Below are 25,920 nucleotides of genomic sequence, written 5' to 3' on the forward strand. Positions count from 1 at the left end.
AGACCAAAGAGGAGACACGGAGACTGTGGGAGGAGCCGAACTGCTGAGCTACAGAAAAGAGAAAAACTCCACGTTACAGAGTTCAAAATACAAACCTGAAAAATCGTCTTTCTTCAACATGCTGTCGTTGGACAGTTCTGCACATCCTCTGCTGGTTATCATGATTTTAACAGGTACATTAATATCTACACATTTAAAAAACTGCTGTTTTTAATTCCAGTGATTTATAAATATTATTCAAAATTTAAAAATTATGTGACACTGTATTTCTCACATTTTAGGGGTTTGCTGTCAAGAACTCACTCCTAACAACAAAGAAGAGTCCAGTTTGGAAGGCAGCACTGTTACTCTGTCCTACAGATACTCCAAACAAGCTGCTGGAGGTGACAACTTTTACTGGTATCGACAATATCCTGGAAAAGCACCTGAGTTACTGATCTATCATTTGGGATCAGGAAGTGTAATGAAACAAGAAATCTCCAGACTGTCCGTACGAGTGGTGGATGGGCAAAGACAAATGGATCTTCAGATCTCCTCTGCTGCAGTGACAGACTCTGCTGTGTACTACTGTGCTGTGAGGCCCACAGTGACAGGAAACAGCAAAACTCTGTACAAAAACCTTTGGAGCAAAGACAACAGAATACTCCACAACATCCACTAGAGGGAGCCACACACTGTTAAACCTCTGATTCTTGTGTCATTGGACTGATGACAAAGACAACAGAGAAATGAAGCAGTAAAGATCAGAGACAGAGACAGAGCTGCTGTGGAAGCACAAAACTATTTGACTGGCTGAGATGAACTGAATCAATGATGTCAAGAGGTAACTGGCCCCGCCCACTGAACTTCAGCTCCTCCAATGACATTATTTCTTCCTCATTGTGCTGCAGTGGAAGAACATTGTTCATGTGCTGTCTGTCTGGCTTTAATAACTCCAAAGACATGTTGCTGCACCTCTTTTTGCTTCTATCTCACATTATAGGTGAGTTCAAGAACAGGGATTAAAGTTTAGTTGAAGCTGCTGCATTAAGCAGACATGAGCTCAAGGTCAAAGAACCCGCAACTTAAAACAACTCTCCTGTCGTCTCATGCTTATTCTCTATGTCCACTGTAGTGAAAGCTGTCCTACTACTGAAAACACAACCTGGTCAGGAGGTTGTCGTGTTGACACTTTCAGCTACAAGCACTACATTTTCACTGATTTTCTGAATGATGTGCATTAAGTGTGATACAGATTCTCTGCTGAAAGATTGTTGTACCACCATTTGCAATTTGTTAGTAGCATGACTGAAGGAATACATGCACTAAAGTTACATTATGCCAGTTTTGTCAGGTTTGCTGAGTCAGGCTTTCATGGAAAAATAAACTGAGCATTGAAACCAAAATGTCTTTCAGGGATTTATTGAACAAAAACTTTGCAAAGAGATCATCATCAGTCTTCATGCCAGTATTGATACAAAATCTAAAAGAAAATATCACCTTTATACTCGTGTAGACCTTTGCCTTCCTCTGTAGCTGTAAAGCTGAATTTGTCCCCACAGCCATGCAGACACCTGCTGGCAAACTTGGAAAGTGCCTCCTCACCTTGGATACATCTCACTTGTTGATTTGGACCCGGTGTTTCATCTTTGCTCAGACTCACTGTACAATAAAGTTCCTATTACTAAGTATCGAAACAAATTTTCCATCACACAGGTGACATCATGAACAACTGGGACAGTACTGAAGTCTAATTAGCGCGCATCTAACCAAGCTAGCTCTTTGAGAATGTCTGACAGAGAACCAGCTTCATGTGGTGATAACATCAGGATGCAGATGAATTTGAGCTTTGACTCCTTCAAAGAGTTCAGTTTGTTTTTGTGAAACATTGGCTGCATTCTGATGTTATACACCACATGTGTTTTTCTTTGGTTCTCCCTGTTGATGGTCATGTGTGTAATATTAAGGACACCAACTATGTGCTTCATAGTGTACTACTTCCAAGTCATAAAACCTCAAAAATGTAACAAAAAATAAAAAAAAATAAAAAAAAAATACACTTGAAAAGATGTGTATTATATAACGGACACTTGGGCGATAAGCTTTTCTTCTAGGCATCTAACAAAACCTATTTTTAGAAAAATACAGAACAAAAACTCCTCCCATTACTCATTCAGTAACTAATTCAGTGACTGGAGAGGTTTTAAAGCCACTCTACTTTGAACCAGCATCAGTTTGTGATTCTGTCAAAGATATTGTCTTCTCCAAAAATATTTTACGACTAAGGCTTCTCAGCTAAGTGAGTCTTCATGTGGAAATTCAAATGATCATTTCGACGAAAACATTTCCCACATGTTTTGCACGAATACGGCTTCTCACCTGAGTGGATTTTCATGTGGTCCAACATAGCACCCTTTTGATTAAAACCTTTCCCACATGTGTTACAAAGATGTGGCTTCTCACCTGTGTGAGTTCTTACGTGGACAACCAAATGATCACTGCAACGAAAACTTTTCCCACAAGTTTTGCAAGAGTACGGCTTCTCACCGGAGTGGAGCCTCGTATGTATTTTAAGTGACGATGTCGTGGAAAACCCTTTTCCACATGTTTCACAAGAATACGGCTTCTCACCTGTGTGAGTTCTCATGTGGACAGCCAAATGAGAATTGCGACGAAAACTATTCCCACATGTATTGCAGGAGTACGACTTCTCACTGGAGTGGATGTTTGTATGTCTTCTAAGTGCTAATGAGTTAGAAAAATGTTTGCCACAAGTCTTACAACGGTATGGGTTTTCACTTGTATGGATTCTCATGTGCTCCAATAAAGTATCCTTTCGACTGAAGCCTTTCTCACAGGCATTACAAAGGTGTGGCTTCTCGTCTGTGTGAATTTTCATGTGGAGAACCAAATGATTTCTACAACGAAAACTTTTCCCGCATGCTTTGCAAGAGTATGGTTTCTCACCTGAGTGGACTCTTGTATGAATTTTAAGTGATGACGATGTGGAAAACCTTTTACTGCATGTTTTGCATGAATACGGTTTCTCACCTGTATGGATTCTCACATGGACCTTTAAATGATCGTTATAGCGAAAACTCTTCCCACATGTTTCACAAGGATAAGGCTTCTCACTGGAGTGGATTCTTTTATGCCTGTTAAGGAGTGATGTATTTGAAAACATTTTACCACAAGTCTTACAAAGATGTGACTTTTGGCCTGCTTGGATTGTCACGTGCTCCAACAAAATACCCTTTTGATTAAAGCGTTTCCCACAGGTTTTGCAAAGGTACAGCGACTCACCTGTGCGAAATCCGTTATGTAAAGTCATTTGGGACTTAAGTTTAAAGACTTTTCCACAAACATGACATTTTAAAGACTTTTTATCTGTGTTGGTATTAGACTGACTCTCTGATGAAGAGTTTTGTGCATCATTTCTGTGACTCCTGTTTGCATATCTAGATATTCCTGGAGCTACACTCCAGCTTTCTTCTTGATCTTGGCTGCCAGATCTCTTAGCAGAGCTGTTATAGAGGAGCGGGCCTCTGTCTGGTTCTGGTTCACTATGGTCCATTTCATCATAAGCAGCAGTCACCATAAAGGTATCAGTCTCCTCCTTCAGTACCAGCTGCTCTCCCTCCTGACTGCTGCAGAGTTCCTCTTGTTCGTCTTTGATCTGTGGAGGTTCTGGTTCCTCCTGGTCCAGACTGGAGCTCCTCTCCTGGTTACAGAGCTGCTGCTCAGTGTGACCCTCCTCCTCCTGACACAGTTGCTGCTGTGGAAGAGCTTGAGAAAAATAGAAAACAAATATAATGAAATAAAAATACAAACAAATACATTTAACTTTAACACATTAACTGGACTAAACAGTGCATGTTGCTCATATAAATTTTATTTTGTTGAATCAGAGTAACACCAGAGCTCAGTATGTTCAATCAGCTGCTGTGAATTAACAAAATTTGACTTTTATCACTCATCCTTGTTCTCATCATCTAAGCTTCAATAAATGTTCAAATGAACTGAAGAAAAACTGAAGAATTACATGTCCGTCCATCCACCCAATCAATCATCCATCTATCAGCCATTCTGCCGCAGATCTACATTCAGGTCCACTGTTGTAGCAGAGAATCCCAGACCTCCCTCTCCCTGGCTAACGTCTCCAGCTCTTACAGGTGACACTGCAACATTCCTAGGGCAGCCAGGAGATATAATCTCTCCAGTGTGTCCTGCGTCTGCCCTGGGCATCCTCCCAGTAGGACATACTCTAAACACCTCACATAGGAGGGATCCAGAAGCTATTCTAGTTAGATGCCCAAACCATATCAACTTGCTCCTTTGGATGTGGATGAGCTGCATCGCTTTTCTGAGTCCCTCCTGAATGACTTAACTCCTAACCCCATCTCTAAGTGAGAGTCCAGCCAACCTCCGAGCTCAGCTCGTTTCTGTCGCTTTTATCTGCGATCTCATTCATTCGGTCAGTACTCACAGCTCATAGCTCAGGGTAGGAACAAGGGATGTGTGCGACTAGATGACTAATCGTTGCTATTGTCACTAGTCGGTACCACAGTACTAGTCATTTAGCCTAATTGTTAAGATTTTAATTGATGCCCGGTGCTGGTACATGGTTGTCCCAAATTTTACGCAACCATCTGTTACCACATAGAGCTGCAGCCCTGACACCATTACCGAAAAATGCCATAACTCTGTTAATCTTGGCCTGATATTTTTATTAGGTCTAATATGGTTAGTCATTTTGAAGTTTTACTCAGAGGGATGTGGTCAAACAAACCACAGTTCACAAAGCACTAGATGATTAAATTCCCACACCACATAGCCTAGCAGATAATGAGTTGGTCTAGCATCTCCTGAACAATGGACAAATTCTCAAGCACCCTGGCATACACCTTCCCAGAGAGGCTGAGCAGCATGATTATAGCACATATAGCACACCCATGAGTTCTTAAACTTGCACTGCCCTGAATACACTTCTGGATACGGAATAGTTAAAAATATGTCAGATTAAAAAAATTATATGTCATAGATTAATATTTTAATCGGTAAAGAAGCTTCTCAGACAAAATCTGAAAGTTAACTTTTATAAATCTATGTTCTTAATTTCTCTGGTACCAAAGGCAGCACTGATAACGCCAGCTCTATACCCCAGTCTTTAATAATTTCAGTCTGTTTAATACCAGGTTTTGGTAACCATCTTGACCTGCAGCAGCTTTCAGCACACAGGTCCACATCTCCTGCATTTGGCTATGGGGCAGTGTCAGAACACACTGAGTAACCTGTAATTTTTAAGTGCATGCACTTTGTAATGATAAATCACAAGATTAATACATTTCGGCAGCACTACTCTTGTCTGGTTGCATTTTGCTGTTTCTATGTGACCTGTTCCAATAACGTCCTAATTGGAGTAGGTAGTTCTCTATTGATCCATTTTGTGCAAAGAACAGTAAAACATCACATTTTATGAACAGAGCCTGAAACAGTAAGCAGAAGTTGGCCATCACCATTGTGATAGCCTCTCTCTCGCTAACTGGGGTTTGATGATTTATCAGAATGCTATTTTGAACACAGTAGACCCTTCAGGGTATACTAAAACATACCCTACAGCTCTGATTAGCATCCTCCCTTATTCATGTGTTAGCTCATTCAGACCATGAGAGTGGGACTCACCTATCCTGTGGAGCTTTATTTGAGGTTCCCATGTCATATCCAGCTGCCTTTGTTGCTGATCAATCTCTTCCTCATTCTGAATTGGATTTTCACGATCCTTTAATGTGTCTTTTGGTTTGGTATAAAAAAATGTCAAGTTATCAGAGCTGTGAGAGAGGAGCTGCTCCCTGTCTGATAATGATTCCCTGTGCTCTCTTTCCTCAGCAGCAGTCACCATAAAGGTGCCAGTCTCCTCCTTCAGTACCAGCTGCTCTCCCTCCTGACTGCTGCAGAGTTCCTCCTCTTCCTCTTTAATCTGTGGAGGTTCTGGTTCCTCCTGGTCCACACTACAGCTCCTCTCCTGGTTACAGAGCTGCTGCTCAGTGAGAATCTCCTTCTCCTTACAGACATGCTGCTGTACGAGGTCTGGGAGAAAGAAAGAAAATGAAAACTAATGTGATGAGAGAAGAACACATCTGAGCACATATATTGTACTTTTAAAGACTAAAATTGTTGTTCAGCGTGTCACTCAGAAATACACAAAAAGTTTCCACTTCTAGTTAGAGCTGAGATTATCACTGCTGTTGATTAAAATGACAAAAACGTGCTAAACTCAGCTGTTGGAACAAACAGTAACTGCGTGATTTAAAAGCTGCATATTCAAATGCACCTACTGTCTCTCCTACTGCTCCCACGAGTACAGCAGGCTGAGCAGCTGGTGATTCAAACCCCCACAATAAGAATAAACGTCAGAATGACTTATCTCGTTAACCTCATGATTACTGCACAACAGCAGCTGTCCGTCACCTGTCAGCTGGGTGGGCCTTATAGAGTCTTTTTTATGCTTATGTTATTCCTGTTCTTGGAAGACCTGGCAGTGAGAGGACACCCCTTCCTGTAGCTGGTCTATGGGCGGTGCTGCTGCACCTTTCCTTAACGGATACATGACAAGCACTGCATCCTGAGTGCTCAAACATCTGAACACCACAAACAACCTGTTTTACGTTTCCTTCCTCTGAATGAGCTCAGAGAACAGAGGCTCAGTGAATGCTGCTTTCTGTTTATGGATGGCACACAAAAAGGCAGCGTCAGCGATGCCGTGTAAGCAGCCCGCCTGTATGCTGAACAATGCGAAGCTAAAGCCACTGTTAGCCCGGGCTGCTGAAACTTTCTTTGAGACGGATCTAACGTTGTGGCAGTATTGTGACAATATTGAAAATAAACGAGCATGAGGTGATTTAATGCTCACTGAAAGCCATTTTTGTTATGGTCTGAAACGAATAAAGAAGCTCTAAGTAAGTTTGTTTTAGTCACAAATCATTTGATCCAGAAATAACCATTTCATATACGCAAATGAACCGAACCGTGGGGTTTGGTACCATTACAGCGCCAACAGTCCCAGCCTGCTGTGTGGATGGAGCCCAGCGCAGCCCTGTCCTCCGTCTGCTCTTTGTTCCCTCACAGCTTCCAAATAAACCCGCAGAGCTCTGATCAGGATCCTCCAGGAGTCCCGTTCCTGTGTGAGTTCACGGAGCCCCTCAGAGTGACTCACCTGTCCTGTGCAGCTTTATTTCGGGTTTCCAGGTGATATCCAGCAGTCTGCGCTGACGGTCGATCTCTTCCTCGTACTGGACGATCGTTTTTTCAAACTCTGTGAATATTTCTTCAGCAGCAGCAGTTAGCCGCTCGTTGATAAACTCTCTCAGATACTGAACTGAAGGCATTATTACCGTTGCAGCTCAGACACTACAACATGACCCACTTCCTGGGTAGTCGCACACCTTTAAAGGTAACGGCGTTAGCGCCTTTCCTTTGTTTCCGCCTGGTGTCACACGGCGAAGTTCCGGCAGGGGAGTACCGTTCTGTTTTTGTTCCGCTGTATTCATCATAGGACATCTCTCTTTATTCCAAATCAGTTTCCAGGTGGACGGTATATTTATTCTGCATTCCTCAAAAACAAAACATTATCATAACCATCATAAGCTGAATTTTGAGTTTTCTGCTTTAGAAGTATCAGCTTTCTGTCCTCTCAATTTGAACTCAAATATTCACAGACTGCTTATTTTTTCCTTCTTCTCATTTTTATAAAATGAGCTGCTGTGTGGATTTGGTGTCTTCACACTAAACACAAAGCAAAGTTTTCCCTGGGCTTTAAATCTGCCCCTAAACTACCCCATTGTCAGTATAAAAACTGCTGAAATCAAACAAATGAAGCAGAGTAAAATTCTGAATATGACATGAAATGACACAAAGTACACTGATGGCGTTTTCTACATATCATTCTTTGATAAGTTTAGCCAAAGAAACAAACCAAAATAAGAGAGGAAAAAAAGCACACAAGAAAACCAGGCTTCCTGTGACATCTTCCCAGTGGTTAAAGAAGGGTTTGTGTTTCATGGAGTGTGACACAATTTGTGATCTCATCTCATATACTGATGCTGTAAACCATGACAAGAAACTCTGTGAGAAATGCCACAGAGAGGGCAGATATTTTTAATGCCATGAAGAAAGAGCCTGTCTTTGAAGGCTGTGAGGAATTATCAGAGATAATTCATGTTATGCAACAAAAACAGAAAAACAGTGTCGGTGACATTTTCTTAGGCTCTTCATGTTCGTTTTGGCCGAAGATTCAAACCCAATTAAACCCCAAATATCCAAAAACTCACTGGGACGAGCAGGTTCCGGTGCAGGCTGTTTATTAGACATATTAGTTACACACAACACAGACAAAAACCAAAACACAGACAGTAACATAGTTGAGACTAAGAAACACACACACATAGAGAAGAGAAGAAGAAGAAAGAAGAGAAGAGGGAAACACAGAGACATAGAAAGAAGCAGAAACAGAAAAGGAAAAGAGAGGACAGGAAAGAGAAGAGCACACAGACAGAGGTGAGTTGCGATAAAGAGTGGCAAACATTTTATATCCTAAACATGATAACTGCCCACTTGCCTTTGACCCCTCCTAATTTACATAAAGTCTCAGCCCATGAAACTTGAACCCCAACCAGTTGTCTTTTGGTTAAACTACACCCACTCTAAAGTCACATATTTAAGGCGCACACATCACAGGGGTACCTTTTGGTTTATGATAGTTCAGACAGGCGTCACAAAAGATGAACATTTCTACTCAAACATCTGCTAGGATAACATCGTTAGTACCACTCCATTTAGCCAAGTCTTATCTCTACCTCTTTCTAGCCAGGACAGCGCGAGGGTGGGGGCCTACAGAACTCCATTTTAGGAATAAACCTGTCATAAAGCACTGCTGAAGTATAACATAGTGTTACAGGTGTCATGAGGAACAGCGCTCACTCTGGCAACTCTCCAAAAGCCTCAAACGCACACCCAGGATCAAACAGGTCTCACCCTCACCCCAGTGACCCCAAGAACATAACATTGGTGTGTGTGTGTGTGTGTGTGTGTGTGTGTGTGTGTGTGTGTGTGTGTGTGTGTGTGTGTGTGTGTGTGTGTGTGTGTGTGTGTGTGCTTTCTCTTACTTTGCACAAGCCATAAAAGTGATGTCTGGTATCTAAAACATGAGAATGCACCAGTATGAAGGCCATACAGAATATAAAATAATCTCAGTATAAGTAATAAAAGTAAAAATAGTGACAATACAATAGGTGAACAATAAGAGTAGATATTCAATTCAATTCAATTCAATTTTATTTATATAGCGCCAAATCACAACAAACAGTCGCCTCAAGGTGCTTTGTATTGTAGGTAAAGACCCTACAATAATACAGAGAAAACCCAACAGTCAAAACGACCCCCTATGAGCAGCACTTGGTGACAGTGGGAAGGAAAAACTCCCTTTAACAGGAAGAAACCTCCAGCAGAACCAGGCTCAGGGAGGGGGGGTCATCTGCTGAGACCGCTGGGCTGAGGGGAGAGAAAAGACATGCTGTGGAAGAGAGCCAGAGATTAATAACAATTAATGATTAAATGCAGAGTGGAGTATAAACAAAGTAAATAAGGTGATTGAAAAGAAACAGTGCATTATGGGAACCCCCCAGCAGCCTAGGCCTATAGCAGCATAACTAAGGGATGGTTCAGGGTCACCTGATCCAGCCCTAACTATAAGCTTGATCAAAAAGGAAAGTTTTAAGCCTAATCTTAAAAATAGAGAGGGTGTCTGTCTCCCGAATCCAAGCTGGAAGCTGGTTCCACAGAAGAGGCGCCTGAAAGCTGAAGGCTCTGCCTCCCATTCTACTCTTAAGTATCCTAGGAACCACAAGTAAGCCAGCAGTCTGAGAGCAAAGTGCTCTGTTGAGGTGATATGGTACTATGAGGTCTTTGAGATAAGATGGGGCCTGATTATTCAAGACCTTGTATGTGAGGAGAAGGATTTTAAATTATATTCTAGATTTAACAGGGAGCCAATGAAGAGAAGCCAATATGGGAGAAATCTGCTCTCTCTTTCTAGTCCCTGTCAGAACTCTAGCTGCAGCATTTTGGATCAGCTGAAGGCTTTTCAGGGAGCTTTTAGGACAGCCTGATAATAATGAATTACAAAAGTCCACCCTAGAAGTAATAAATGCATGAATTAGCTTTTCAGCATCACTCTGAGAAAGGATGTTTCTAATTTTAGAAATATTGCGCAAATGCAAAAAAGCGGTCCTGCATATTTGTTTAATATGTGCATTGAAGGACATATCCTGGTCAAAAATGACTCCAAGATTTCTCACAGTGTTACTGGAGGCCAAAGTAATGGCATCCAGAGTAAGTATCTGGTTAGACACCAAGTTTCTAAGATTTGTGGGGCCGAGAACAAGAATTTCAGTTTTATCTGAATTTAGAAGCAGGAAATTAGAGGTCATCCAGGCCTTAATGTCTTTAAGACATTCCTGCAGTTTAACTAATTGATGTGTGTCATCTGGCTTCATTGATAGGTAAAGCTGAGTATCATCTTCATAACAATGAAAATTGATGCAGTGCTTTCTAATAATATTGCCTAAGGGAAGCATGTATGATGTAAATAGAATTGGTCCTAGCACAGAACCCTGTGGAACTCCATAATTACCTTAGTGTGTGAAGAAGACTCCCCATTTACATGAACAAATTGGAGTCTATGAGATAAATATGATTCAAACCACTGCAGTGCAGTACCATTAATACCTATAGTATGCTCTAATCTCTGTAATAAAATGTTATGGTCAACAGTATCAAAGCTGCACTGAGGTCCAACAGGACAAGTACAGAGATGAGTCCACTGTCAGAGGCTGTAAGAAGATCATTTGTAACCTTCACTAATGCTGTTTCTGTACTGTGATGAATTCTGAAACCTGACTGAAACTCTTCAAATAAACCGTTCCTCTGCAGATGATCAGTTAGCTGTTTTACAACTAGATATATTCCCATATATGTGATGATAAATAAAAGTAACACTGACTCATCAGAGGCTCCTGGGAACAGGGCCAGTAATTAGCCATGGGGAAAGTAGAGTAAAGTATTGAGATAATAAATGAGTCCCCCGGCATTGGAAGAGTGGCCCTCACAGTACATGGCATGGAATGATAGATGCCCCACTCCTATGGGCGGGAAAAGTCCCGTCCTGCATATGAAGCAATGTGTAAGGCTGCTACCAGTAGGAAAGACCCACCCAGCATACAGTACAAAATATTGAATGGGCCTCTGATGATAGTAAGAGAAGCATAGATGATAAATGAAAATAGTAAAAAATATCCCCACAACAGGAAACAAAGGTGACAAAAAAAGGCAGCTGTGAAACAAAGAGCAAATCTGTTTATGGCTGTAATCAAGGCTATTTACATAATGCAGAGTTAACAAAGTTAAAACAGGTCAAAGAGTAAAAGTAGTAACTTATAGCTCTAAGGTAGCATGGCCAAATCCACAGCATAAAGCCAGCCAGAAAATCCAAATGAAGGAAAATATCAGACTGAAAAAGTGTGTGTGTGTCATAGGTTTATCATCGCACTGTGACCTCTTCTTCACATTAGGAACTGAGGAGCCTTGGTTAGTCATATTTCTGTAAACAACACTTTTGATCCCATCATCTGATTTTCTTTACACTCAATAAACCTGTGCCGTGCACTACGAAAGGAGTCCCCCATCCCCAGGGTACCTTTCTATTTTCCTAACAACGACGATTAGCATAAACAGTCACATGAAGATATTAATCAGCTCTCTAAATTAACTCAGGGTTTCCCTACATGTACAAATGGTGGAACAATTTCAGAATCATATTCATCAGTGGAAAATTGTGAGGACTTTGGATATCTCATCATCTATAGTACATGATGTCAGAAAATCTGGAGAAATCGCTGTGCATATGGAGAAGGCTGAAAATCAATAGTGCATCCCCTACCCAGGCCCCTGTTTTGCCCAAGGTAGCTCATCCACCATTAACGCTCCTCCAGCAGACCCCGAACAGCCAGGAAATCAGGCCAGCCCCTGGTGCACCACCACCCTGTTCACATCTGTAACCATTTTTTCCCCACTTGATGACACACCCACTAAGGAAAAAACTCTGGGTGTTGGTGACTGTTATGAGAAACGTGATGTAGGCAATACCAGCAGCCACATTCAAAGAAATTTAAAACTGCTGGCTAAGGTTAAACGTAAATTAGGTAAGATCACAATTTGCATCGGCAGTAATGACACCCTGTTACGCCAATCAGAGGTCACTGAAGTTAATATTGAATCGGTGTGTAACTTTGCAAAAACCATGTCGGACTCTCTAGTCTTCTCTCCCCAGTCAGACCAGGAGTGACATGAGTGGTGTCCAAAAAATGATGTGGGCTTTATAGATAATTGGGAAAGTTTCTGGGGAAAACCTGGTCTTGTTAGGAGAGACAGCATCCATCCCAGTTTGGAGCAGCTCCATTTCTAGAAATCTTACACGCTTCTCTGCAGCTTCTCTCCTCCTGCCATCCCACCAAAACATCATCCCCTTAGAGACGATGCCTGCTCCCAGACACCAAGAAAACAGCAAAAAAAAAAAAATCTAAGCATAAGAATTCAAAAAGAAAAAACAATATAGCTTCCTCAACAGCACCTAAAAGGTAAACAGCTAAATGTGGATTATTAAAAATTAGTTCTCTTTCCCTGTCCCTTTTAGAAAATCATTTAATAATTGATCAACATATTGATCATATTGATTGCCTTACAGAAACCTGGTTACTGCAGGATGAATATGTTAGTTTAAATGAATCAACACCCCGGAGTCACACTCACTGTCAGAATGCTTGAAGCACAGTTCGAGGAGGAGGAGTAGCAGCAATCTTTCATTTCAGCTCAGTAATTAATCAAAGACCCAGACAAAGTTTTAATTCTTTTGAAAGCCTGACTCTCAGTCTTGTCCACCCTAATTGGGAAATTCAAAAAACCTTTTTTATTTTTTATTATCTATTGTCCACCTGGTCCTTAGAGTTTCTCTCTGATTTCTCAGACTTTTTATCTAATTTAATTTAATTTAATTTAATTCTATTCTATTTTATTTGTACAGCACCAAATCACAACAAACAGTTGCCTTAAGGTGCTTTATATTGTAAGGCAGAGATCCTACATAATTACAGAGAAAACCCATCAGTCAAAATGACCCCCTGTGAGGAAGCACTTGGCAACACTGGGAAGGAAAAACTCTGTTTTAACACGAAGAAACCTCCGGCAAGACCAGGCTCAGTTATTTAGTGCTCAGTTCAGATAAAATAATTATAGTGGGTGATTTTAACATCCATGTAGATGCTGAAAATGACAACCTCAACACTGCATTTAATCTATTATTAGATTCAGTTGGCTTCTCTCAAAATGTAAATGAGCCCACCAACCTCTGGATCTTGTCCTAACATATGGCATAGAAACTGAAGATTTAACAGTATTCCCTGAAAGCCCCCTCCTCTCTGATCATTTCTAAGTGTCAGGGATTATTTTTTACTCAACGAATAAAGGACAAATGTTTAATGTAAACTCCAGTAAATTAATTAATAAACAGTGAATCAACCAAATAATAAACAATTAAATAATACATTAGACAGAGAGCAACTGATTAGAAAGTTCTAGACTAACTTCTCTCTTTCAGTGCATCTTATCTTGAGGACCGGCCACAGAACGTACAATTAAAACATCACCAACGTCACCATGTTCTGTCATTAATCTGGACAAGATTTCACTGTATTGATTAAATTAGAACATTGAGGAAGAAGATGTGCCAATGACTGAGAGGAATCTGGGTCATGAAAAACCAGCTTGAATAAGACTGAATGATGAAGGTCAACTCATAGCACCCAGACATTGTTTATGTTTAGATAACAGGCTGTATAAAGATGTCATGGTTAGACAGGAACACGGGCTCAGAGAGAGAGAGAGAGAGAGAGAGAGAGAGAGAGAGTGCACACGCTTTGAGTGCTCTGACTGAGTAGAAAAGCGCTATATAAGAGTTAGTCCATTTACCATTTACCACACTCTTACTCTGAGTCCCCACATGGCCATGTGTGTATTTTTTCTGATTCTTTAATACATTAAATGTCTTACTTTTAAAGTGTTTACCTGTGTCAAGTGAGTTGAGATCTTGATTACCCAAAAGCCTAAGCCTGGTACTGAGTGGACAATCATAATTCAGATTATAGAATTGTTGGAAATGAATTGTATGATTTAGGATCAAATAATGAGTGTATGTGTAACACAGAAATGATAAGTTGAAGCAGTGTATTAAGGAAATTGTGAAATCAGAGTTAAGGGTAAAATAAGGAACTCGAAACTGTTGCTCAGAGACGAGCAAGAGCAAAGTTAAAAACATGTGGAAACATGTCCTAAAATGGCAAAGAGCCTGAAAGACCCTTATGTTAAGCAGAAATGGAGTGATGATTAAGTGTAACACCCCAATTGGATAAAAGCAGTGGGGTGATGGTCTGTCATGATGAGGTATGAGAACTAGGATGTGTCCTAAATGTAACCTATAAAAGGTGATGTGCAACAAGCATCAAATGAGAATTTCAGATTATCCTCCCCGGACAAGAACTGATCTGCAGAAAGGACCGAGCCAACCCTCTGTGGATACTAATTCGACTTAGGACAGTTCTGCCGGTATTCTCCCTGCTTCTCAGTTGAAGTTGGATGCACCTTCACTGTTGGATTTCTATCTTTTGGACTTCGTACTGAGTCGAGAAGATTTCTGGATTGCAGCATGAGGATTATGAAAAGGACAGTTGACAGAAGGACAGAAACATCTTCGTTTTGGACTTCTCCTTTTTCCCCAATTCACGGAGGCAGCTTTCAACGGACTGGATTTGGGTGTGGTCGCTTCGGCCGAGCGACTCACTCGAAGCCTCTCCTACCCAAAAAGGATTTTTAAACAGAATTGGACATTTTCCATCCCCCCTTCTTCAGCCACCCAGCTCATAAGTAATTCTTTTCTGATTGAAACTTAATTGTTTTGAGATTAGTTTTATGATTGATTTGAATTGATTCTGAATTCTGAATTTTGAGTTAATTATTGGATTCTGAAGAATTGATTGAAATTGATTTAGAGCTACGCAACTGCTTGAGCTGAACCTGCATAATAAAATTTGACTCTAAAAAGTCAGAAGAAGTTCTTTTGACAATTATTTCCCCCATTTACGGTACATTAGTCTCATGATGGTAAAAAGTTAGGCAAGTTGGCTCCAACATCTAGCTCTATTTTGGTCACACTAGTTTTGAATCCACTTAAACTAGATTATGTCCCTAGGGCTTATTTTCCTAGCCTTTAAAATTTAACCTGGCACATAACAAGTGCATGGATCCATTAGGGGTAAGCCACCAAAACTAACGGGTCTACGCTTCGGGCCCAGCTGCAGAAAAAGCATCTCTGACTGGCAGCACCGAAGGTATAGAGGAAGCGGGGCAGACGTTAGGATTAACGGTGGTTAGAAGCCAGGCGAGTTACGCTGCCACAGCTTTAAGTAGTGTTACATTGAATCATTTGGAGTAATACTCTGCTGACCTGTAGCCAGGACCCTATTGAAACGAAGAAGCTGTCACAACTGAACCTGTGGGGATCTAACACGTGGCGCCCAACGTGGGGCTCTCTTCCTGCTCTTGACTGAGACGGTCGCATCCTTCTCTCTCTCCTGCCCTCCCCATCTTCCCTGCTTTGCTGCTTGCTGTAAGCGCCTCTCTTACACATCGACCGAATAAGAACCAAGAATCAACATGGATCTGCAAACTGGGCCCTCAACACCACTTATCGTATTTTCTCCCCTATGACATCGGGGAAAGGGGAGCCTGCTTGTACTAGTGGAACAGACCCGGTCAGATACATCATTGACTCATGGAGCGTGTGGAGACCTATGTGTCTTTCAGCACTGTCAGTTGAGGACTTGGAAGACGTATGCATATTTGGCTTTTTGGTAATGGGATCTCTTCTGTCTGGGCTTGGAGGAGCAGCAGTTCAGCACCTGGCGAGACTGCATAACCAGATGGATGGGCTATGCAGAACCGTACAGCCTCAGACTCAGTACCTATTGGACCTGAGCTGCAAGCTGGATGCTCTCAGTTGAAAGGGATTCGATCTGGAGATAAGGTACGTGTCTGCATAGCGGGGATGGTAACTGAGCAATTTGTACTATTGGTTTTACTGAGAGTGTCCCAGTGAACTGAAGGCTGTTGAGAAAATAGCAAGGCAGTGTGTTTCAAAACATCTGCATTATCAGAAATTCAGCTCCCTAAGCTGGCCTTGAGGTCTGTAATCATATCTCTCTGGGACGGTGTTCCACGACCGCTGATGCACATCCATTACTATCAGCAAACTGTTTAGGCGGGGAGCTAGGTCCTGGCTTCAAGTGTGTGTGGACTTGGAGAAAGCATTTCACCATGTCCCTTCGAGGTATACTGTGGGGGAGTGCTGTGGGAGAATGGTACGTATTGCTGGCAATAAGTCGGACTCATTTCCCGTGGGTGTTGGACTCTGCCCGGGCTGCCCTCTGTCACCGATTCTGTTCAGAATTCTTATGCACAGAATTTTTAGGTATAGCCAAGTGGTGAAAGGCTTCCGCTTTGGTTGCTTTGGAATCTCATCTCTGCTTTTAGTGGATTATGCATGATGATTCCATGCAGCTCACACTGGAGTGGTTTGCAGCCAAGTGTGAAGTGGCTGGCATGAGAATTAGTACCTCTAATTCTGAGGTCATGGTCCTCAGCTGGAAAAGGGTGGAGTGTCCACTCTGGCTCAGGGATGAGCTGCTCCCCCAGGTGGAGTAGTTTAAGAATCCTGGGGTTTTGTTCATGAGTGGAGTTGGAAATTGACAGACAGCTTGGGGCTGCATCTGCAGTGATGTGGACGCTGCACTGGTCTTTTGTGGTGAAGAGGGGGCTGAGCATGAACTTGAAGCTGTTAACTGACCTACTCTCACCTACAGTTATGAGCTTTGGGTAGTGACCGAAAGAACAAGACTGCAGATACAAGTGGCAGAAATAAGCATCCTCCCAGGGGTGGCTGGCCTCTCGTTTAGTGATAGGGTGAAGAATGCAGCTATTCAGGAGGAGCTCAGAGTAGAGCCGCTGCTCCTTCACACTGAAAGATAGTTTATTAATACTGTACCAGCAGTTGAGGTCCATCATACAGGCAAGGTTTAATTATAAATAATTTAAAATTAGAAACCCCTGTATTGGTAACAGAATTTCTAAATCTTTATACCCCTAAATTATTATCAAAAATATATAAGTTATTATTAAAAATTAATGATTCAATATCCCTCCCAACTACAAAATGGAAGCGAGATCTTTCCATCAACCCAGAGGAAAACTTCTGGACACAGATATGTTTAAACACTTTCAAAATGACTAAAAGTCCAAATTTACAACTTATACAATACAAAACTCTCCATAGAATACATTATACAGGACACAGGATGTTCCAAATGGGCCTCAGAGACACAAATATATGCACCCACTGTTCACGCAACCATACTGAAAACTATATGCATGCAATTTGGTCTTGTACACCTGTTCAGAGGTTCTGGCAGAGGATATATGAACACTTAAACACATTTTAATTGCGATATCCCAGCATCACCAAAACTGTGCATTCTAGGTGACTTAAGTGAATTAAACATTATGCTCTTATGGTTGTGGGGTGTGGGGCTGGGGGTCCTGTGGTGGTGGGTGCTGGTCCCATCTGGGTGGCCAGCTTCCTCTGTGGGGGCCGGGGTGCGGGGTCTGGAGCCCTGGTGCCCGGGGTTGCCCGTTTCCCGGTTGGGCCCCTCCTTGCGCTGGAGGGGTCTGTGCCCCATTGGGTGCGCCACCGTGTGGGGTGAGTTGGCCGCGTCAGGGTGTCTGGCTGGCATTCCGGGATTCTGGGTGCCCTCCTCCATGGGGGGGTGGTGCGCTCAGGTGGGGGAGCAGCAGTTGCCCACATGGGGCCGATTGGTTCTGACTCAGGTCCACTGTGTGTGTGCGTGTGTGTGTGTGTGTGTGTGTGTGTGTGTGTGCGTGCGTGCGATACTTGTTGCCTTTTGTATGCATGTGGGGGCACAGTGGGGGCAGTGGGTGCTGGCCTGGAGCACTGCAGTTTTCACACAGCCATACACATTCTTCTCAGTACATACACTCACATCACCCCCCCCCCCACCCCCCACCCCCCCACCCCCCCCACCCCACACACTGAGTGGGAGGAGGGGGCGGGCGGGTCTTCTCACACACCAGTTTCATGCACCCCGCCTGGGATGGGGACTGGCTTGCTCGTCGCCTCTGGCTCTCTGGACTCTAGCCCCTTGACTGTGGGGGCTCCGTCTGTGGTCTCCCTCCTTCCTCCTCTGGGGAGTGCACATGGTTGCCATCGGGATGTGTGGCCTCAGGCCTTCTGAGCTCCTGGCCTGTGGATTGCCTGGGTCCCCTGGGTCCTTCCCTATTTGCCTCTGGATCGCGAGGGGCATGGTTGCAGTTTCTTGCCCTCATTATTGAGTACATTACATGACAGAGGCGCATACACACACATTACTACAAACAATTTAATTTTGTGTGTGTGTGTGTGTGTGTGTGTGTGTGTATATGTATGTGCATGTGGGTGTGTGTATGGATGTGTGAGTGTGTGTGAGTATATCTACTTTTGTTCGATTTTATTTTTTTCTTCCTTCTTTTTTTCCTTTCTTCCTTTTGTCTCCCCCCACCCCCCACTTCTTCTCCCCCCCACCTCTTGTTCTTGCCCCTTCCTTGTTGCCTGTCAGACTTGGCATAAATAACTAAATAAAAAGATAAATAAATAAAAATACAAACATTAACAAGAATAGCCTATAGAAACTTATAGAGGTGTCCTTGTTAAAGCAAATATGTTTGGTACATCAGTGCATTCAGATCATCATCCCGATTGTGAAAAATGCCAGACATGACAGGCTTTAGAAAAAAAAAAAAAAAAGATAGTTTATTATAGTCTTATATTATAATCTGAATCTGTCCAATTTAAGCATATTACGTAGTGGCAGTGGCTTGCCTTGCAGCTGGAAGGTTGCAGGTTCGATTCCCTGCGCTGTGTTGTGTCCTTGGGCAAGACTCTTAAACCACATTGCCTAACGGTAGCATCGGTCTCTGGCTGCATGACTGCAGAAGCTTGTCTCTGGATGAGTGATCTCGAACCATCATTTCGTTGTGCACACAATAACAATGAGTTGAATCTAACATGTTTTTTCCTTATATTTAAATAGGTAATTTTTGCAGTGTATGAATAGAGTCTGATACAGTAACAAAAATTGATCACCACCATTGTGATAGCCTTTCTCTCTAACTGGAGTTTGATGATTTATCAAGCCAGTGAATGCTATTTTGAACTTGCATCACAGCAAACCCTTCAGGGTATACTAAAACATACCCTACAGCTCTGAATAGGATCCTCTCTCATTCACATGCTAGTTCATTCAGACCATCAGAGTGAGACTCACCTATTCTGTGGAGTTTTATTTGAGGTTTGATGGTCAATCGCTTCCTCATGCTGTATTGAATATTTACCAGTGTCTTTTGGTTTGGTATAAAAAAAATGTCAAGTTATCAGAGCTTCAGTACCAGCTGCTCTCCCTCCTGACTGCTGCAGAGTTCCTCCTGTTCCTCTTTAATCTGTGGAGGTTCTGGTTCCTCCTGGTCCAGACTGGAGCTCCTCTCCTGGTTCCAGAGCTGCTGCTCAGTCTGAAAGAAAGAAAGAAAGAAAGAAAGAAAGAAAGAAAGAAAGAAAGAAAGAAAGAAAGAAAGAAAGAAAGAAAAAGAAAACTAATGTGATGATAGAAGATCCTTGTGTCTCTGCTGGATCTGAACCGGCTTGTTACAGTATCTTTGAAGTGTATTGGTGCTTGGCTTTCCTGATCCCCATGACAGAATGGGCCAGGCTAGGTTCAGCCCAGCTGCATCACCATGCCTTCAACAGCCCCCACGCCGACTTCTGGTTGGACTGAATGGTGATGGCCGTAGTAACAGCAACATCCTCAAAGCACTTTTCATTGTAGGCAGTGACAGACTCTGTATTCTTGTCTATTTCATGGCTGTTGGTGGCAGCTTACTTAAATGTGTCCCAGTCTGTGGGGTAAAGCAATCCACACACAGATATGCCTCCCATCTGCTTATTTCTATTTATTCCAAATCAATTTCTAATGGAAGGTATATTTATTCTGCATTCCTTAAAGATAAAACATTATCATAACCATCAGAAGTTGAATTTTGAGTTTTTTTTAGATTTCTCTCTGTTTGAACTCAAATACTGAAAACTGCTGATTTGAATCCAATGTCTCCATAAACTGGTTTGGAACACAGGCTCAGCTTATTTTTTCTCATTATTATAAAGTGAGCAGCTGTGTAGTTTTGGTGTCTTCGAATCAAACACAAAGTTTTCATCCTTTTAATCCTTTTCAGGGGGCTGGAACCTATTGCAAGAGGTAGGGTACAACCTGTACAGGTCGCCAGCCTGTCGCAGGGCTAACACAGAGAGACAGACAACCACTTACACCTACAGGCAATTTAGAATCATCAATTAACCTAACCCCAGTAACTGCATAGCTTTGGACTGAGGGAGGAAACCCACACAGAAAGACCTTGGTCATGGTGGATTTAAGCCTTCTTGCTGTGAGGCAGCAGTACTAACCACCACAGCACCATACTGCCCTACAATTACTTCAGTAATTATTGTTGACATTTTTTTCTTTTCAATTTAGAACCTTTGGTCAAAATCCTGTTTTGCCAAAAAAAATCTGTTCATGTCAAAATTAAAGCTCATACAGCCTAAGCAATAACTTACCTCAAGTGTCTTAAACCCAAAGTAATGAGCCTGATTTAAAAAAGAAAGGAGTGGAAAGTAGAGAGTAAAAATAAAAATTTGTCATAACAATAAATACTCAAAGTAAAGATACCTGAAAATTCCACTTAAGTACAATAACAAAGTATTTGTATAACTTTACTCCCACCTGTTTCCACACTGCTGGGCTCCACCAGAGGGCCACATCACCAAGTAGGCGGTGCCCTCCTTCTGCACTGTGTTCAACCATTGTGTCAATAATAAGTGCTGCTGTGAAGAGAACAATTCTCAGACTGAATGTTGAACATCAGCTAGTTTCTCCTGCTGATTTCAACCTTGTTGTACAGATGGAACTTTGGCTGTGGATTATTCTTGCTGCTCTTTTCTTTGGTAAGATACAAACATCAACATGTTTCCTCTCTACAGGTTTCAAACTGAGAGACAGATGGAAATATTTTCATATTACTGTTACAGTTAATGTAAATGGTTCAGATATCAGTGCAAATCTATCCTGTTCTTGTCTTTATGGATCAGTTTAAATATGTGTGTAAACATCATCTTTATTGATTCATCTCTTCCTCTGCATGTTCTGTTCTTCCTCAGAGTGTAAAGGAGAAGACAAAGTGATCCAGCCAGCAGGAGATGTGACTGCTGCTGAAGGAGACACAGTTACACTTGGATGTACCTTTCAGACCAGTTACTCGGGCTCAATCACATTGTTCTGGTACAAACAAGAAGCAAATAGTTACCCAAAGTATATGCTGAAATGTGTCGCAGAATCAACAGTTAAAGCTGATGAGTTCAACAAGGACAGATTTGATGCTAAAATCAACAAGACATCAGTTCCTCTGAAGATCCAGAAGCTTCAGCTGTCAGACTCTGCTGTGTACTACTGTGCTCTGCAGCCCACAGTGACAGGAAACAGCAAAACTCTGTACAAAAACCTTTGGAGCAAAGACAACAGAATACTCCACAACATCCACTAGAGGGAGACACACACTGTTAAACCTCTGATTCTTGTGACATTGGACTGATGACAAAGACAACAGAGAAATGAAGCAGTAAAGATCAAAGACAGAGACAGAGCTGCTGTGGAAGCACAAAACTATTTGATTGGCTGAAATGAACTGAAGCAATGATATCAAGAGGTAACTGGCCCCGCCCACTGAACTTCAGCTCCTCCAATGACATTATTTCTTCCTCATTGTGCTGCAGTGGAAGAACATTGTTCATGTGCTGTCTGTCTGGCTTTAATAACTCCAAAGACATGTTGCTGCACCTCTTTTTGCTTCTATCTCACATTATAGGTGAGTTTAAGAACAGGGATTAAAGTTTAGTTGAAGCTGCTGCATTAAGCAGATATACAGACTGCATTTCACTACTTTTCTTCTTTCTTTGTCCAGGACCAACAGCTGGAGACACAATCTCTCCTCAACAAGCTGAAGTCACTGAAACAGAAGGACAATCTGTCACACTCACATGTAGCTATCAGACAGATAGTGGTTATCTACATATTCACTGGTACAGACATAATTCTGATCTTCAGGCTCCTCAGTTTCTACTCTGGAAAGGAGCAAAATTATCGAGTGATCGTGAATACATTCCTAATGATCGATATGGATCCCAAACATCAGCTTCATCAACTAAACTGACCATTAACGCTCTAACCCTGGCAGACACAGCTCTCTACTACTGTGCTCTAGAAACACAGTGATACAAAGTGTAGAAGAGGCTGTACAAAAACCTGAACACAGATATCTGACTACTCTTCAAAGAGGAGGGAAGTGGTATTCAAAGCACAGCTTCATATCAGATGGATTCTGCTGATTCCTGTTTTATCAGAGTCACTGTGGTTACAGCTGCTAATGAAACACTGTGGGAGGATTCACATGAGCAGCAAATCCACATCAACCACAAACCAACTGTAGGAATATTCAAACGCACAGCAAACCTGCAAATTTAAATATGTATAATCAGCCAATGATATATATTCCATCTAAATTCATCCATTTAAAAAGAACTTCATGCCTAACCATCATTGATTTGCTTGAAAATATTCCAAGGATAGATTCCTTTAAAGGCTTAAAGGTCACTAACATTCACTCTTCTCCCCAGCAGGTGTGCACGTCGTTTTTTGGCTTTGGTTTTTTTTTCTTCCTTTTCCAGATCCTTTCTGCATACAGGTATCAAAATGTTGACCACATGACTGACAGCAATTCCACATTTCATTTGTGAGTTTAATGCAATAAATTGGTTGCTTTAAACTCTATTACCTATTTGGTTTCCTTTAGTCTTATCTATGCTGTCGGAACATTGACCATTGAAGTAACGGATTGAGCTCCAGTGGCTTTATAGTGACAACACAGGTGGTGAGTCAGGTGGGAGGCGTCTGAGGAACACAAACAGAATGTGTAACATTTGTCAAGAAAGCTCAGGTGTCCACAAACCAAGCTGATGGAGGTTAAGGAGAAAACCAAGATTTTTCCAAATTATTTTATTTATTTACTTTGCATAATTTAGCATTTATCAGAGCTCTACATCTAACTTAAAAGGTAAGTATGTAAATGGATATGTGGTGCCAAAGGTGCCAGGCATGAAAAAAACATGAAAGAAAAAGAAAATGGGGAAAAAAGATGAGACCAAGAGGACAGAGAAAAACACCATCATTCACCAACTGATGAACCTGTTAAAAAGAAGAAGAAAAAACAGTGTCTCAAAAAAATACACATATACTGTATGAAAAGGATCTGACGCTGACACAGTTGGTATTTTTACATTACTGAGAAAAGGCTGCCAACAAATAGAGTTTTACTTTAATAACAGATTAAATATTTTATTTATTGCATGTACAAACTACCAGCAATAAAATCTATTCAAAGGTAAAAAATGCAACCAAACAAAAATCAGTTAACCTCTGAGCAGCCTTCAACACCCTCTGCAGAGCTTTCTTCTCTGCCACAGGGCAGCTTCTGTGCCACACAGTGAGACGCTCTCCACCACACATCTGTAGAATGAGCCAAGCCAACTTTATTTATATAGCACTTTAAAACAGGAAGTGCTCACCAAAGTGCTAAACATTACAAACACAATAAAATACAAAAGCATTAAAAAACATTAAACCTAATTAAAATTTTAAGTAAAAACAAATAAGTAAAAGTCAATAAAAATCAATTTTCAGACTGTTGCCAATGAAAAAAGGTGGGTTTTAAGAAGTGACTTAAAAATGGACAGTGAAGAAACCTGTCTAATATGCAATATCACAGGCTAGGTGCTGCCAGAGGAAAAGATCTGTCCCCTGTTTATTAAATATGAATCATTTTTTTCTCTAATGTCTAAATTTTTATTTTTAAAGAAATTCATGAAGTCACTACTAGTTAAAGTGAAAGGAATACTCGGCTCTACAGAGCTCTGACTCTTTGTCAGCCTGGCTACAGTGCTGAAAAGAAACCTGGGGTTGTTCTTATTTTCTTCAATTAATAATGTAAGATGTCCTAGCTTCATGGAGGGCTTTTAGAGCAACAAAAACTCTTTTTCCAGGCTAAATGAGCATCTTCTAATTTAGTGAGACGCCATTCCCTCTCCAGCTTACAGGTTATCTGCTTTAAGCTGTGCGTTTGTGAATTATACCACGGAGTCAGGCACTTCTGATTTGAAGCTTTCCTTTTCAGAGGAGCCACAGTATCCAAAGTTATACGCAGTGAGGATGTAAAACTATTGATGAGATAATCGACCTCACTGGGAGCAGAGTTTAGGTAGCTGCTCTGCACTGTGTTGGCACTGAAGAGCATAACAATGAAGGAATTAGATCCTTAAACTTAGTTACAGCACTTTCAGACAGACTTCTACTGTAATAAAACTTATTCCCCACTGCTGTGTAATCCATTAAAGTAAATGTAAATGTTACTAAGAAATGATCAGACAGGAGGGGGCTTTCAGGGAATACTGTTAAGTCTTCAGTTTCTATGCCATATGTCAGGACAAGATCCAGAGTATGATTAAAGTGGTGGGTGGGCTCCTTTACATTTTGAGAGAAGCCAACTGAATCTAACAATAGATTAAATGCAGTGTTGAGGCTGTCATTCTCAGCATCTACATGGATGTTAAAATCACCCACTATAATGATTTTATCTGAACTGAGCACTAAATCAGATAAAAAGTCTGAGAAATCAGACAGAAACTCTGAGTAAGGACCAGGTGGACGATAGATAATAACAAATAAAACAGGCTTTTGAGTTTCCCAATTAACATATTCATCCTGCTGTAACCAGGTTTCTGTAACGCAGAATAAATCAATACGTTGATCAATTATTAAATCATTTACTAATAGGGACTTGGAAGAGAGAGACCTAATGTTTAATGAACCACATTTAATCATTTTATTCTTTGGTGCAGTTGAAGATGCTAAATTATTTTTTGGTTTTGAGTTTTTATGCTTAAATAGCTTTTTGCTGATTTTAGCTTTGGTGTTTGGTGGTCTGGGAGCAGGCACCGACTCTATGGGGATGGGGTTTTGGGGGGATGGCAGGAGGAGAGAAGCTGCAGAGAGGCGTGTAAGACTGCAGCTCTGCTTCCTGGTCTCAACCCCGGGTAGTCAGGTTTTAGGAGAGTTAATAAATTTGGCCAGATTTCTAGAAATGAGAGCTGCTCCATCCAAAGTGGGATGGATGCCGTCTCTCCTAACAAGACCAGGTTTTCCCCAGAAACTTTCCCAATTATCTATGAAGCCCATGTTGTTTTTTGGACACCACTCAGACAGCCAGCGATTCAAGGAGAACATGCGGCTTGAGAGGTGAAAATATTATAAGGACTGTTTTAATATTTGTTTTATTGTATGCTCCTTATAGAAAATGTATGTTGTCCTGTGAATAGAAGGAATTGCTTAAGAATTATATAATTATATTATGAAGTATAAGGTAGAATCAGAGCTGAATAGGTCAGTGACAGTTAGGGTGCGGCTTGATGGAAAGCAGGGACAGATAGAAAAGAAGGCCTTGGAGGGAAAGAACTCCTTATATGGTAAGGCAATTTAGGGGTACAAGAGCTGAGGGGGAGACGGACACAGACAGACC

The 25,920-nt window shown here is 41.5% G+C and overlaps 1 protein-coding gene across 1 annotated transcript in view; it reads right to left on the minus strand.

The window, feature by feature from the left end:
- Positions 1 to 1,400: 1,400 nt before the first annotated feature.
- LOC115795213 (zinc finger protein 2 homolog) overlaps positions 1,401 to 25,920 on the minus strand; it is a 500,950-nt gene continuing 476,430 nt past the window's right edge. The window contains exons 2-4 of the mRNA XM_030751034.1: positions 7,193 to 7,354; positions 5,662 to 6,066; positions 1,401 to 3,765 (exon numbers count right to left, since the gene is read on the minus strand). Coding sequence (XP_030606894.1) covers positions 2,261 to 3,765; positions 5,662 to 6,066; positions 7,193 to 7,354 — 2,072 coding nt within the window. The 3' untranslated portion in view covers positions 1,401 to 2,260. The remainder of the gene's footprint in view (positions 3,766 to 5,661; positions 6,067 to 7,192; positions 7,355 to 25,920) is intronic.

The sequence above is a fragment of the Archocentrus centrarchus genome, chromosome 17 (assembly GCF_007364275.1).
Source record: "Archocentrus centrarchus isolate MPI-CPG fArcCen1 chromosome 17, fArcCen1, whole genome shotgun sequence".
Lineage (NCBI taxonomy): Eukaryota > Metazoa > Chordata > Actinopteri > Cichliformes > Cichlidae > Archocentrus > Archocentrus centrarchus.